The sequence below is a fragment of the Osmerus mordax genome, chromosome 6, assembly GCF_038355195.1.
Source record: "Osmerus mordax isolate fOsmMor3 chromosome 6, fOsmMor3.pri, whole genome shotgun sequence".
Taxonomy (NCBI): domain Eukaryota; kingdom Metazoa; phylum Chordata; class Actinopteri; order Osmeriformes; family Osmeridae; genus Osmerus; species Osmerus mordax.
The window spans coordinates 200,001-213,064 of record NC_090055.1 but is presented as its reverse complement, the minus strand read 5'-3'; the positions used below and the strand labels follow the sequence as shown (position 1 = coordinate 213,064).

The following is a 13,064-nucleotide window of genomic DNA, read 5'->3' as shown; positions in this document are numbered from 1 at the left end:
ACAGTGTAATAACAGATGGGGGTCAGATGGCTGAGCGGTTAGGGAATCGAGCTAGTAATCAGAAGGTTGCCTGTTCGATTCCCGGCCGTGCACAAATTACGTTGTGTCCTTAGGCAAGGCACTTCACCCTACTTGCCTCGGGGGAATGTCCATGTACCTACTGTAAGTTGCTCTGGATAAGAGTGTCTGCTAAATTACTAAATGTAAATGTAAATAACATTATAACAGTGTAAAAAATGTAATAACAGTGCAATAACAGAGTAATAGCAGTGTAATAACAGTGCAATAACAGTGTAAAAAATTGTGTAGAAACTGTCAAAAAAAGGGTAATAACTGTGTAATAACTGTAACAGTGTAATCACACTGTCAAAGACGATCAGAGCCTTGTCCTCTTTGTAGTCTTCAATCCTGAATCTTTGGTTTCTTTGAAAAAATGATTGAGGAGTTCCATGAATCTGAGTTCCCTATCCTTTATCAGATTTAGCTCTCGAAATGGGAAGAAGATCAGATGCAAATCCTGATTGGCTAGTCCTTCAGCCCAGTTTCGACTGAATTTCTGCACAGACAAGGTTTTTCCAATGCCAGCGACACCCCTCGTTAAAACAGTCATGACTTGTGTGTCCTTTCCAGGAATGGGTTTGAAGATGTCTGTGTATTTGAACGGTATCTCCTTTAGGGTCATGTTCCTGGCTCCTGTCCTGTTGTACCTCATGCTCCTGGTTGACCACTTCCTCCTTCTGTGATGTAGAGCTCAGACGAGATGTTGTTGAGAAGTGTATGCTTTCTTTGCATGGCAATTTACTCAAACATACTCAAACATAAGTCAATTGCAATCTTTTTTTACACAAGGCAAATTAACCCAAAATACCTACAATAAAGATTTAGCAAATATATATGTTACTGTTTTATTTTTCAGCATCTCAAGGATGATGTTGGAAATGTCTTTTGGTTCAAATGCTATTATGACCCTGTTAGAACAGCATAACTAACCAACACAAAGCACAGACAGACTGAAACCCTCCAGAGACAAAAGGGATTCTTGCTGTTCTCCAGTTTGTCAGTAAAATCCATGAGGTTCCTGCTCTTCAGAGTGTGCAGTGATCTTCAGAATATGCAGTGCATTCTGGGACATCTGGGGTCAGAATCCTCCTGAACCACTTGAACTTATTCTCTACAAATTTGATGACGCCATCTTCGAATAACTAAAGGAAAATGGCAAATGAGAAAAACAGGCACCACTACCAATTTTGTCTTGAATATTGTCATGCCAGTGCTATGCCTTGCAACGCATTGACCACCTTTATTGATCACTTCCATCCAAGAGAGCAAACTCACACTCAACATGTCCGATAGGCTTGTCTGAGGGCTGCTAGAAGACACACTTAAAAAACAACAAAAAACACACTTTTTAATGAGAGCCTTTTCCCTGCAGAGTGGGCAGGGTGTAGAGGCAGGGTCAGAGAGGCAGGGTGTAGAGGCAGGGTCAGAGAGACAGGGTGTAGAGGCAGGGTCAGAGAGACAGGGTGTAGAGGCAGGGTCAGAGAGACAGGGTCAGAGAGGCAGGGTGTAGAGGCAGGGTCAGAGAGGCAGGTTGTAGAGGCAGGGTCAGAGAGACAGGGTCAGAGAGGCAGGGTGTAGAGGCAGGGTCAGAGAGGCAGGGTCCCCCTCCTCCCTCCCCTCCCCTCCTCCCTTGGGTTTTCCTCTGACTATAATAACAGCTTTGAAAAACTAAATACTGTATCTGGGAAATCCTTGATCGCTGTATCCATTTATAGAAATATTCCTGATCTATTGTGTGTGCATTCACCAATACAAATGTTGCAAAACCATTAATATCTGCCTAACTCCCAGTAATAACATTCTTTAAATCAATGAACACCTCAACATCTGAAGCAGTGCATAAGATGTCTGCTGAAAGGGAGGGGTCCGATGGCTGAGCGGTTAGGGAATCGGGCTATTAATCAGAAGGTTGCCGGTTCGACTCCAGGCTAAGCAAATTACGTTGTGTCCTTGGGCAAGGCACTTCACCCTACTTGCCTCGGGGGAATGTCCCTGTACCTACTGTAAGTCGCTCTGGATAAGAGCATCTGCTAAATGACAATGTAATGAATGCCTCTCACCTGTGTTTCTCTCACCTGTATTCCTCTTCTTATCTTGACACATGCACCTGATCTTCACATAGAGTAGGGTTAGTTAAAGGCAAAAAAAAGGAAGACCAATGTCCTTCAACTCTTTATGACAGTAATCTGATCCTATATAATTATTTATGACAGTAATCTGATATATATAGATATACTGTAAATCTTGCATGTATTTGTTTAATTTGATCCTGAGCTAAAGGTCGCTGTTTTTGTCAAGTCTTTGTCTAAGTTGCTGTTTACATTTAGTCATTTAGCAGACGCTCTTATCCAGAGCAACTTACAGTAAGTACAGGGACATTCCCCCTGAGGCAAGTAGGGTGAAGTGCCTTGCCAAAGGACACAACGTCATTTCGCACGGCCAGGAATCGAACCAACAACCTTCTGATTAATAGCCCGACTCCCTAACCGCTCAGCCATCTGACCCTCTGTTTATTAAGCTATAAAAGCCACTCCCTCTAACCTCCTATCCAGGACATGATCACATGCTCACAAGGAGCTAAAGAGCAGTAAAGACAGGAGTCAGCCTTTTTGTTGTTGTTGTATTATTCTGTAAACTTTCTCACTTTAGTTTTCTACAACGCTTGGGTCACCTCAGAGTGGAAGCATGGTGGTACACTCACACACCTCAGTGTGGAAGCATGGTGGTACTCTCTCCATCAGCAGTCAAACCCCCAAATCAGTAAACACTCATCTGCACTATACAGTCATTCAGTCTAACATGACCCCACTAACTGACACATTCCCCCGCCTCCACGACAAAGAAGAACAAATGAAATGTCAGAACTGTGTGTAAAGCCCTCCCCCATTGGTCACAACTGTGTGTAAAGCCCTCCCCCTTTGGAGGCTGAAATAGTTTCAGTTTAAGAAGACTGGGAGGGATCCAGGAGTTCAGAAGAAACAAGTAAAAGGGGAGATATGCGGAGTGTTCCTCTGGTCCCCCCCCCCCCCCCCCCCCCCCCCCCCCACACACACACACCCCTCTCAGGTTAGAGAGATATGTGTTTAACCAAGTGAGATATGTCTGGAGCCAGGGACCTGGTCCAGGAACAACACCTAGTTCCTACTCCATGCACACTCGCAGATCTGAATGAACCCAGGACTAAGGATATCTTACTTTCACTATACAATCATTTCAGATCTAGTCTTTTGTCTAGATGTGTAAAAGTGTAGCTGCTTATGGATAGAACTCTCCCTGTCTCGGGTTGGGGAACTATGTAGATATATTCAACCAGGCAGGCTGGGCCCAGGCTGGGCAGGTTGAATATATCTACAGAGTTCCCCAAGGCCTGGGCCCGAGGCCAGCCTGCCTGGTTGAAGACGGAGACAGACCCCACCCCCATCATCTCCCCTGTAATGTTCTGATGTAAGACACAGCTGGGATCAGATTTAGAATCAGTCTCTGTGGCTCCACTGGGCTGTGCAGGAATCTAGATACAGCAGGAATCTGATTGGAGATCTGATTGTTTAGATAGACTGGGAAGGTTGATGGGCTGGGTTTATAGAATGAAGTGGAGACAAACATGCAAACACACGCACACAAAAACAGGCACATGCACACACACTCCATTGGAGGAAGGAGCCCTTGGAGTGTAAAATATAAAGAGGAAGATATGACAGAATAGATTAAAGTGACAGTCCAGCTCAGCCTACATCCTGTTTGTGTGTGTGTGAATCCTCTACATGTTAAACACCTTCGAGACAAAACAGACAGGAAACGTGTCACAGCTCCATGACACAGGGCCATAAAAACAGATACCATGTAAAAAAAAAAAAACAACCAAAAAACATACTGCACATAAAAATCTCTAGATATCACAAACAAGTTATTGTTGTCCGCCACAAGCGGACCAGTCAGGTTACGGGACAGTTTGTTGTTTTTCATGATGAGTTCTTTAGTGGAGAACATTTCCTCCTCGTCTTGTTAACTCCCGATGCTGCAGTTCCAAAGGAAAACACAAGAGGGAGACAGACACTGCTGGAGGATTGACGGAGGGGTGCTCTCACACACACAAACACACACACACACGGCTGTGTTGCAAATAGAGGGCATTTTCAGCGCACACATGCAATTTCTTCATATGTTTTTAACCGCAGGTTTCTTTTCCGAATGAATGAAAAAATGAAATAGAACGATACTAAAGAAACAGCCCACTTATCACATCCACTCGCCTCCCGTACACATGAACACGCAGCCCGCCCTCTCGCTGGAGAGGCAGTCAGGTAAACAGACATGATGAGTTGGGACTTCCGCCTCGTCCCCCGGAAGCTGAGACAACAGACAACGTCTCTCCTCAAAAACAGCATGTTAATAGTCGCACACATCAAGTCACTCCCTTCCACACCTTAGGTCCTCCTCAGAACAGTTCCACAGCTTCTCCGTCTCTGTCTCACACATCCTCCCTCCCTCAGTCCCCTTTTCTGTCTCCACACCAGCGGGGGCAGACTACAGAAGGTTCTAGAGGTAGTGCCGACCCTCCTCACGTTCACACTCCTCCTGGATCTATCGTGCTCTATCCTCCCTCCCTCTCTGCCAGCCGGTGTGTGTGTGTGAGTGTGTGAGGACCGGCAAGTCAGAAGATCTCGGGTAGTGTGACGTTGCGGAGCAGCCACTGCTGGGAGCGCGTGTGTGTGCAGTCTTTAACGCTGGGAACCTGGCTGTCCTCCTCATTGGCCTTGTCCAAACACTGGTTACTGTTGACGTGCACCAGGGTCAGCTTCTGCAGAGAAGGGGGGAGGAGGGGTGACAGGTCAGTGTTGGAAAACACAAACATACATCCATCCATCAATCTGAATACTCAGGTCTACTTGTTGACCAGCCAAATGCAGAAACCAAGAAACACACATGCACATACACAGACTTACTCATTACATTCTCTCTCTCAATCTTTCTCTCTTTCTATCTCTCTCTCTCTCTTTCTCTCTATCCATCTCTCTCTCTCTCTGTCTCTCTCTCTCTCACACACACACTCACCACAGGGTCGTAATCCCAGAGCTGGTTACCCTTGAGGTGGTGACACTTGAGCATCATGACAGGTCCGTTGAGTTTGGACACGTCCAGACACAGGTCGTCCGTCCGGATCTCCTTATTGGCTGTGTAGGAGAAAACCTGTAAAGGCAGGGGTCAGGGGTCAGGGGTGAACCCTCTCCCTGTTTTCCTCCACTCTACAACAGGAGACATACCCATGTTCACTCCTGCCACCTTGTTCTGACTCAACTGGTTTCTCTCTCTCTCTCTCTCTCTCTCTCTCTCTCTCTCTCTCTCTCTCTCTCTCTCTCTCTCTCGCCCCAACATTTTCACCCCAAAACCCCTTCCCCTGTGTCTGGATAGGTACCTGGTTGCCTCCCATGCCATGGCAGTTGAAGATGCCAACTTTCTCGTTCTCCTTGCGTGCCATGTTGTCCAGACACTGGTTGGTCTCCACGTTCCGGATCTGAAGAGAACAATCACCCCATGATGAACTACTGGTGTGTGTGTTTGTAGATGTTTTGAGAGAGAAGGTAGGTGGGCAGATGAGTGTGCATAACTGTCTGGGTAAGTAATCATGAGTGGTGTTAGAGTTAAGTCAGAGGAAAATGTGTGTGTGTGTTGAGGTGTGTGTGCGCATAACTGTCTGGACAAGTCATCAGGAGTAGTGTTGGGGCTTATAAGGTGTGTGTGTGTACCTGTCCTAGGGAGCAGTAGTGTTGGGGCTTGTAAGGTGTGAGTGTACCTGTCCTAGGGAGCAGTAGTGTTGGGGCTTGTAAGGTGTGTGTGTGTGTACCTCTCCTAGGGAGTAGTAGTGCCGGGGTATCTGGGAGTCGGGGTAGACATTCTCTAGATACCAGCTGAAGGGTTTACACTGCAGCTTCTGTCTCAGAGACAAGCGAGACGTGATGTCACCGTAGTCCACCTTTGTCACGCCTGTGACAAAAACACACACATGCACACACAAACACATGCACGCGCACACACACAAACACACGTTACGTATTCTTAAGGTACACATAAACAAACTGCTAAAAGAAAGTGGAAGACAGGGATTGTTGAGTGGTTCAAGTGTCTGCCATTCCTCTGCTAGCCTGGGTTCCTCTGCTAGCCTGGGTTCCTCTGCTAGCCTGGGTTCCTCTGCTAGCCTGGGTTCCTCTGCTAGCCTGGGTTCCTCTGCTAGCCTGGGTTCCTCTGCTAGCCTGGGTTCCTCTGTAGTCTGTATGTGTGCATGTGTGTTTGTGTGTCTGTGGTAAGATGGCAAGGTTAATAGAGACTTGGTAGCGTGAAATTACTCCCACTACTTGCCCCCCCCCCACACTCTGTCAGGTCATCACGACAACATCAAACTGTCCCTTTGTTAAATGGAGAGGGGTTAGGGTCAAACCTGAAGCCTGGCTTAAAGCCTCAAACACACATACGCACTAACACACACGCACTAACACAAACACTAACACACACACACATACATGTACTAACACATACTCAAACATAAACATACAACCACATGCACTAACACACACACACACACCTTAACCCTAACCTGCATGCACTCACAGAAACACACACACCTGGAGATATGATGTAGAAGAAGTTCTTGAAGTCATCCATCCAGACCTCTGCCAGGCGGCGGTTGTTCTTGTTGATGATCTGTCCTGTTCCCCCAGGGAACGTGTAAGGTGTGGCCTTGCGGAACACGTGACCCACGTGAGAACACGTTACGATCTCCAGCGTCCCTCCGCACTGCCAGATCTATAACACGCCATCACACATGAGACACGCCTGGGACCAAGAGAATTTCCTGGTATGTGTGTGTGTAAGTGTGTACATATGTGTGTGTGTGTATATATGTGTGTGTGTGTATATATGTGTGTGTATGAGTAGTAGGGGTGTATATAGTAGTGTGTGTGTATATATACGTATATATAAGTGTGTGTGTGTGTGTGAGTACTGTGTGTGTGTGTATAAGAGTGTGTGTATATAAGTGAGTGTGTGAGAGTCAGACTCACCCTGAAGGAGATCTCCAAGTTTTCCCCCCCCCAGATGTCCATGCCTGCATCGTATGTCCCAATCTCCTGGAAGTACTCTCTGTGTATGGAGAACAGCCCCCCCGCCATGGTGGGGGTCCTGGGGGGGGGATGGAAGGATGAACAGATGTATGGAGGGATGAAGGGAAGGAGGTAGGAAAGGAAGGATGGGAAGGAGAATATAGGATGAGAGGAAGGGTGATCCTCTCAATTCAGGAGGGGATCCCTCACTGAATTGCTCCTCCCAAGGTGTCTTCCATTTTTTCTCCTCTAGTGAGTTTCTGGGAGTTTTTCCTTGTCTTCCCTGAGTGTTTAGGTTGGTTGAGGGGCAGTTCTATGGGCGTATGTGAAGCCCTCTGTGACATGCTTGCGTGTAAAAGGGCTATACAAATAAATGTTGATTTGAAGGAACAAGCGATGTACACCCCTGCAGGATAACAGCATCATCCCTCTCTTTCCCTACTATTTGGGTGTTTTTTCCTGGTCTTGTTTTGCTCTGACAGTAGGTAATACTGGGTTATTTTCCTGACTGTTCTCACACATAAATAGCTGCGCTGGCGTCAGACGCACTGAGCTGCCAACACACACACACCATATGAGGAAAACACATCCTGCTCGCCTCTGCGTGTGAGACGGCTGTGTACAACACATCCAGCCCACGCTGTGGAGAGGTCGCCGAGGGAACGAGGGGAAAAACACCTTGGCTATCGGCATGGTGACTTGTTTACATCTTGTTAAGGTCTTCCGAATGTGAGACGAATGTTGAATGTCGAATATGAAACTAATTTCACCTCGATGAGCTTTTCTGTGCTGCAGGGCGGAACATTTAAAGCGGAAACATTCCGGTACGAGAGGGCACATACAACTAGCCATGATAGCCGTTGTTAGCGACACCAGTTGATAAAAACGGGCTCCTCTCGTACTTCACGCAGGGTTAGGGTTAGGCCTACTAACATCTTAGCAACATGGCCACAGACAGCGGTTTGACAGGACGACCATTTTAATGACACTTGACAAAACATTAAAATATTTACATTTTTGCAGGAAAGTGATAGTTTGGTTTGCGATCAAGGCGATCTAGCATAGAAGTCGGGGAAGTTTTGATTATCGTAAAAACTAAGGTATGAGAGAAATGTGAATTAAAATTGTGATAGTTTATTCAAAAATAAAAAGTCTTAACCCTTGTTTTGTTTCATATTCATTCAAAAGGAGATATTAGGCAAAATGCTGCATCAGTCAGTCAGTTACTTGTTAATACAGTTAAATGGAGAATGACATGGGTGAATGTCTCTCGACAATTTGTTGATTTATTGTTCTAATAATCGCTAGATTAGTCTGTTATCAAAATAATCGTTACAGCCCTACCACAAACACACACACACAATGATGCCACACATGTACACACACAGCCATTCCCCCCACACACACACACATACAAGTAGCTGGTCCATTCAATCTCACATTTTATTGGAATGGAGGTTTCTGTACTGGAATGGATATTGATGTACAACACTAATGCACCATTTTATAATGGCAGCAGTCATTAGTATTATAACCAGTTGTGACATGGCCCTGCTGTTCACTGTGTAGGTGGTCGTGCAGAAAGCAAGGCCACACATAACACACACTACACAGCCACTATGTCAGCCCTCTGAAATGATCACAATCATGAAAACACAGATTACATAAACTGTGTTGTGACGGTGACCTTGGCTGGGAAACACGAGCAGGAAGAGGTGATGATGGACAAATCAAAACAAGCCAGTTTTCCCTGGGCTTCTCTCTTTGGACACAACAGCTGTAATAGTCCGGTGTGTGTGTGTTAATATGTGTGTGTGTGTGTGCGTTAGTATGTGGGTGTGTGGGTGTGTACCTGACGGGCAGCGTTCTGTCTCCCTTGCGTCGGTCCATCTCTCTCTGAGGGACGGGGTACCAGCGGAAGTTCAGCTTCCAGTTGAACCCTCCGTAGGTCATGTCTGACCCTGCCATGTACTCAAACGTGTCGTCACTGATCACGTCGATGATGGGACACACCACTGTCATCCTGCCTCCCACACACACACACACACACACACATACACAAACACTGTTAGCAAACAATACTAAATGGTACTGTTATGTGTCCAGAGTGGTGTGTGTCCTCCAGAGCAAAGCTCATTACTATGGAACACACACAACGCTATGACCTGCCTCCCTGCCTCCATCTCTCCTCCTGTCTGCCGTGTGTGTGTGTGTGTGTGTGTGAGTGTGTGTCCCAGCCTGAAGGTAGCAGTAGCAAACAGTGAATCTGTAATTAAGTATCAAATCAACCCACGGTACAAGCCCCCTGCAGATTTGATAGATTTTCCCAAACTTGCCAAATGTGTGTGTGTGTCATCAGAGTCAGTGTGTATGTGTGTGTGTCATTAGAGTCAGTGTGTGTGTGTGTCATCAGAGTCAGTGTGTGTGCGTGTGTCATTAGAGTCAGTGTGAGTGTGTGTGTGTGAGTGTGTGTCATTAGAGTCAGTGTGAGTGTGTGTGTGTGAGTGTGTGTCATTAGAGTCAGTGTGAGTGTGTGCGTGTGAGTGTGTGTCATTAGAGTCAGTGTGAGTGTGTGTGTGAGTGTGAGTGTGTCATTAGAGTCAATGTGAGTGTGTGTGTCATTAGAGTCAATGTGAGTGTGTGTGTCATTAGAGTCAGTGTGAGTGTGTGTGTGTGTGAGTGTGTGTCATTAGAGTCAGTGTGAGTGTGTGCGTGTGAGTGTGTGTCATTAGAGTCAGTGTGAGTGTGTGCGTGTGAGTGTGTGTCATTAGAGTCAGTGTGAGTGTGTGCGTGAGTGTGTGTGTCATTAGAGTCAATGTGAGTGTGTGTGAGTGTGTGTCATTAGAGTCAATGTGTGTGTGAGTGTGTGTCATTAGAGTCAATGTGAGTGTGTGTGTGTGAGACACAGAGAATGTGTGTCTGCCCTTCCCCAGGTCTCTACCCAGTACTTGCTTCTAGTTATTCAGCATTGTCTAAGGTCAAGTACAGTTGGTGTGTGTACGTGTATGTGCACGTGTGTGTGCACGTGTGTGTGCACGTGTGTGTGCACGTGTGTGTGCACGTGTGTGTGCATGTACGTGTTCATGTTACCTGTCCAGTTTGATGCGAGCCAATAAGGGCTCAAGCCAGCCAGTTGTACACTCACAGTGGGCGTCAAGAAACGTAATCACCTGTGAGCAGACACACACACACACACACAGGAAGAATAAGACGACACGTAAAGGCAGATCAGACCCCGTACAGTCTATTAAAAGTCGGACACACGCACGCGCTCACGCACACGCACACACACACACACTGACTCTAATGACACACACTCACACACACGCACACACACACCTGTCCAGTGGAGAGCGAGGCTCCCTTCAGACGAGCTCGGATCAGTCCTGACCTCTGCTCCATGCGGACCACTCTGACAGGAACCTCCATCCTCCGCACGTACTGCTCTAACGGACGCTTCAGGAAGTCTACACACACACACACACACACACACACACACACACAGACACACAGACACACACACAGACACACACACAGTCAGACAGACCAGTCAGACAGACAGACACACGCACACACATAATACGTCAGTTGGATATTCCATGGCTCTCTAAAATGAGGGACACCCTTCCTGGAGAGGTTTTCATCTCTACCAGCCTCCACCCCTACAGCCTCTACCAGCCTCCACCCCTACAGCCTCTACCAGCCTCCACCCCTACAGCCTCTACCAGCCTCCACCCCTACAGCCTCTACCAGCCTCCACCCCTACTGCCTCTACCAGCCTCCACCCCTACAGCCTCTACCAGCCTCCACCCCTACAGCCTCTACCAGACTCCACCCCTACTGCCTCTACCAGCCTCCTGCCCTACTGCCTCTACCAGCCTCCTGCCCTACTGCCTCTAACAGCCACCTTCCCTCCTGCCTCTACCAGCCTCCTGCCCTACAGCCTCTACCAGCCTCCACCCCTACTGCCTCTACCAGCCACCTGCCCTCCTGCCTCTATCAGCCTCCTGCCCTACTGCCTCTACCAGCCTCCTGCCCTACTGCCTCTACCAGCCTCCTGCCTCTACCAGCCTCCTGCCCTACTGCCTCTACCAGCCTCCTGCCTCTACCAGCCTCCTGTCCTACAGCCATGTGTGGGTGAGTGTGTGTGTGTGTGTGAGTGTGTGGTCCACACCTCTCTCGCTGGCGTCGTCCACCAGGATGACCTCCTCCAGAAGAGAGCGTGGCGAGCGGTCGATGACGGAGCGCACGGTGCGCAGCAGCGTGGTCCACGCCTCGTTGTGGAAGACGATCACCACGCTGGTACGAGGAAGGTCATCTGGATACAGCTTGTTCTTACACCTGGGCGAGAGAGAGAGAGAGAGAGAGAGAGAGAGAGAGAGAGAGAGAGAGAGAGAGAGAGAGAGAGAGAGAGAGAGAGAGAGAGAGAGAAAGAAAGAAAGAGAAACAGAAAGAGGGAGAAACAGAAAGAAAAGAGAGAGCATTGGGGAAGGGTGGCAGATAGAGGGAGGAGTATGACATCCTGTTACAGGGTTATGGCTAACCCTACAGACAGCATTGAGTCATTATCACGGCTGGACAGTCATATTACTGACAGCCTGGATCCCTGGCCCAGGATGTCACCTTGTCCTTAGGATATACACACTGCCCCCCCCCCCACACACACACACACACACACACTGCACTTCCCAGAAGAGTAGGAATGTAGTGATGGATGACAGGAATCTATCCCCCTCCAGCTGTACTCTGTTTCTGGAATCCATTACCCTGCGAGCGTGAGTGTGAGTGTGCGAGCGTGAGTGTGTGTGTGCGAGCGTGAGTGTGTGTGTGCAAGTGTCTGTGGGGGGGCATCTCAGTGAGTGAGCAATTCCAAGGCATCAAATGATTCACTTACAAACAGTAACACCTAGGGGTGTAACAATATATCGCAATACAAATTTTTTACAATCTGTATCGAAGAGTTATGGCAATATTTTTACAATATGACGACCGTTTGATCCTATTGATTGAGCTACCAGCACACAACCTACTCTGCACCTGCATCATGCGTGCATTCACTGCATTCACAGAAATCGATTGAACTGAGTTAACTAAATTGTATGTACAACAAAGAAGATTATTGAAAATGTTTAATGTTTTGGAAATAAATCTGTTAATTGAATTTCAGTTTAATTAAAAATGTTGTTAAAAATATCGTGATACGTATTGTATTGTACACCCAGTATTGTGATACGTATCGAATCGTGAGCTGAGTGTATCGTTACACCCCTTGTAACACGCTAACTTTCTACTCGGGTCCACATATCTACTCAAACACACTCATATTCACACAAACACATGCACCCACACACACACACTCAGACCCCTCCCACACAGACACCACCCCACACACACACACTCAGACCCCTCCCACACAGACACCACCCCACACACACACACTCAGACCCCTCCCACACAGACACCACCCCACACACACACACTCAGACCCCTCCCACACAGACACCACCCCACACACACACACTCAGACCCCTCCCACACAGACACCACCCCACACACACACACTCAGACCCCTCCCACACAGACACCACCCCACACACACACACTCAGACCCCTCCCACACAGACACCACCCCACACACACACACTCAGACCCCTCCCACACAGACACCACCCCACACACACACACTCAGACCCCTCCCACACAGACACCACCCCACACACACACACTCAGACCCCTCCCACACAGACACCACCCCACACACACACACTCAGACCCCTCCCACACAGACACCACCCCACACACACACACTCAGACCCCTCCCACACAGACACCACCGCACACACACCAGGTCTTTCCAGACATGATCAATGCTCCTAAAAAAAAAAATAGAAAAAAGCATGACCTTTACAT

The 13,064-nt window shown here is 47.7% G+C and overlaps 1 protein-coding gene across 2 annotated transcripts in view; it reads right to left on the bottom strand.

Moving 5' to 3' along the window:
* Window positions 1-2,618: 2,618 nt before the first annotated feature.
* Window positions 2,619-13,064, bottom strand: part of galnt1 (UDP-N-acetyl-alpha-D-galactosamine:polypeptide N-acetylgalactosaminyltransferase 1) — a 33,156-nt gene continuing 22,710 nt past the window's right edge. Inside the window, exons 5-14 of one of the 2 annotated variants that reach the window (XM_067237877.1) lie at window positions 11,329-11,495; window positions 10,494-10,621; window positions 10,245-10,324; window positions 9,007-9,177; window positions 7,116-7,233; window positions 6,678-6,858; window positions 5,903-6,042; window positions 5,474-5,572; window positions 5,113-5,247; window positions 2,619-4,858 (exon numbers count right to left, since the gene is read on the bottom strand). In XM_067237877.1, the coding sequence (XP_067093978.1) occupies window positions 4,712-4,858; window positions 5,113-5,247; window positions 5,474-5,572; window positions 5,903-6,042; window positions 6,678-6,858; window positions 7,116-7,233; window positions 9,007-9,177; window positions 10,245-10,324; window positions 10,494-10,621; window positions 11,329-11,495 (1,366 nt within the window). In that variant the 3' untranslated portion in view covers window positions 2,619-4,711. The remainder of the gene's footprint in view (window positions 4,859-5,112; window positions 5,248-5,473; window positions 5,573-5,902; window positions 6,043-6,677; window positions 6,859-7,115; window positions 7,234-9,006; window positions 9,178-10,244; window positions 10,325-10,493; window positions 10,622-11,328; window positions 11,496-13,064) is intronic. The other variant, XR_010876749.1, reaches the window with a different exon arrangement.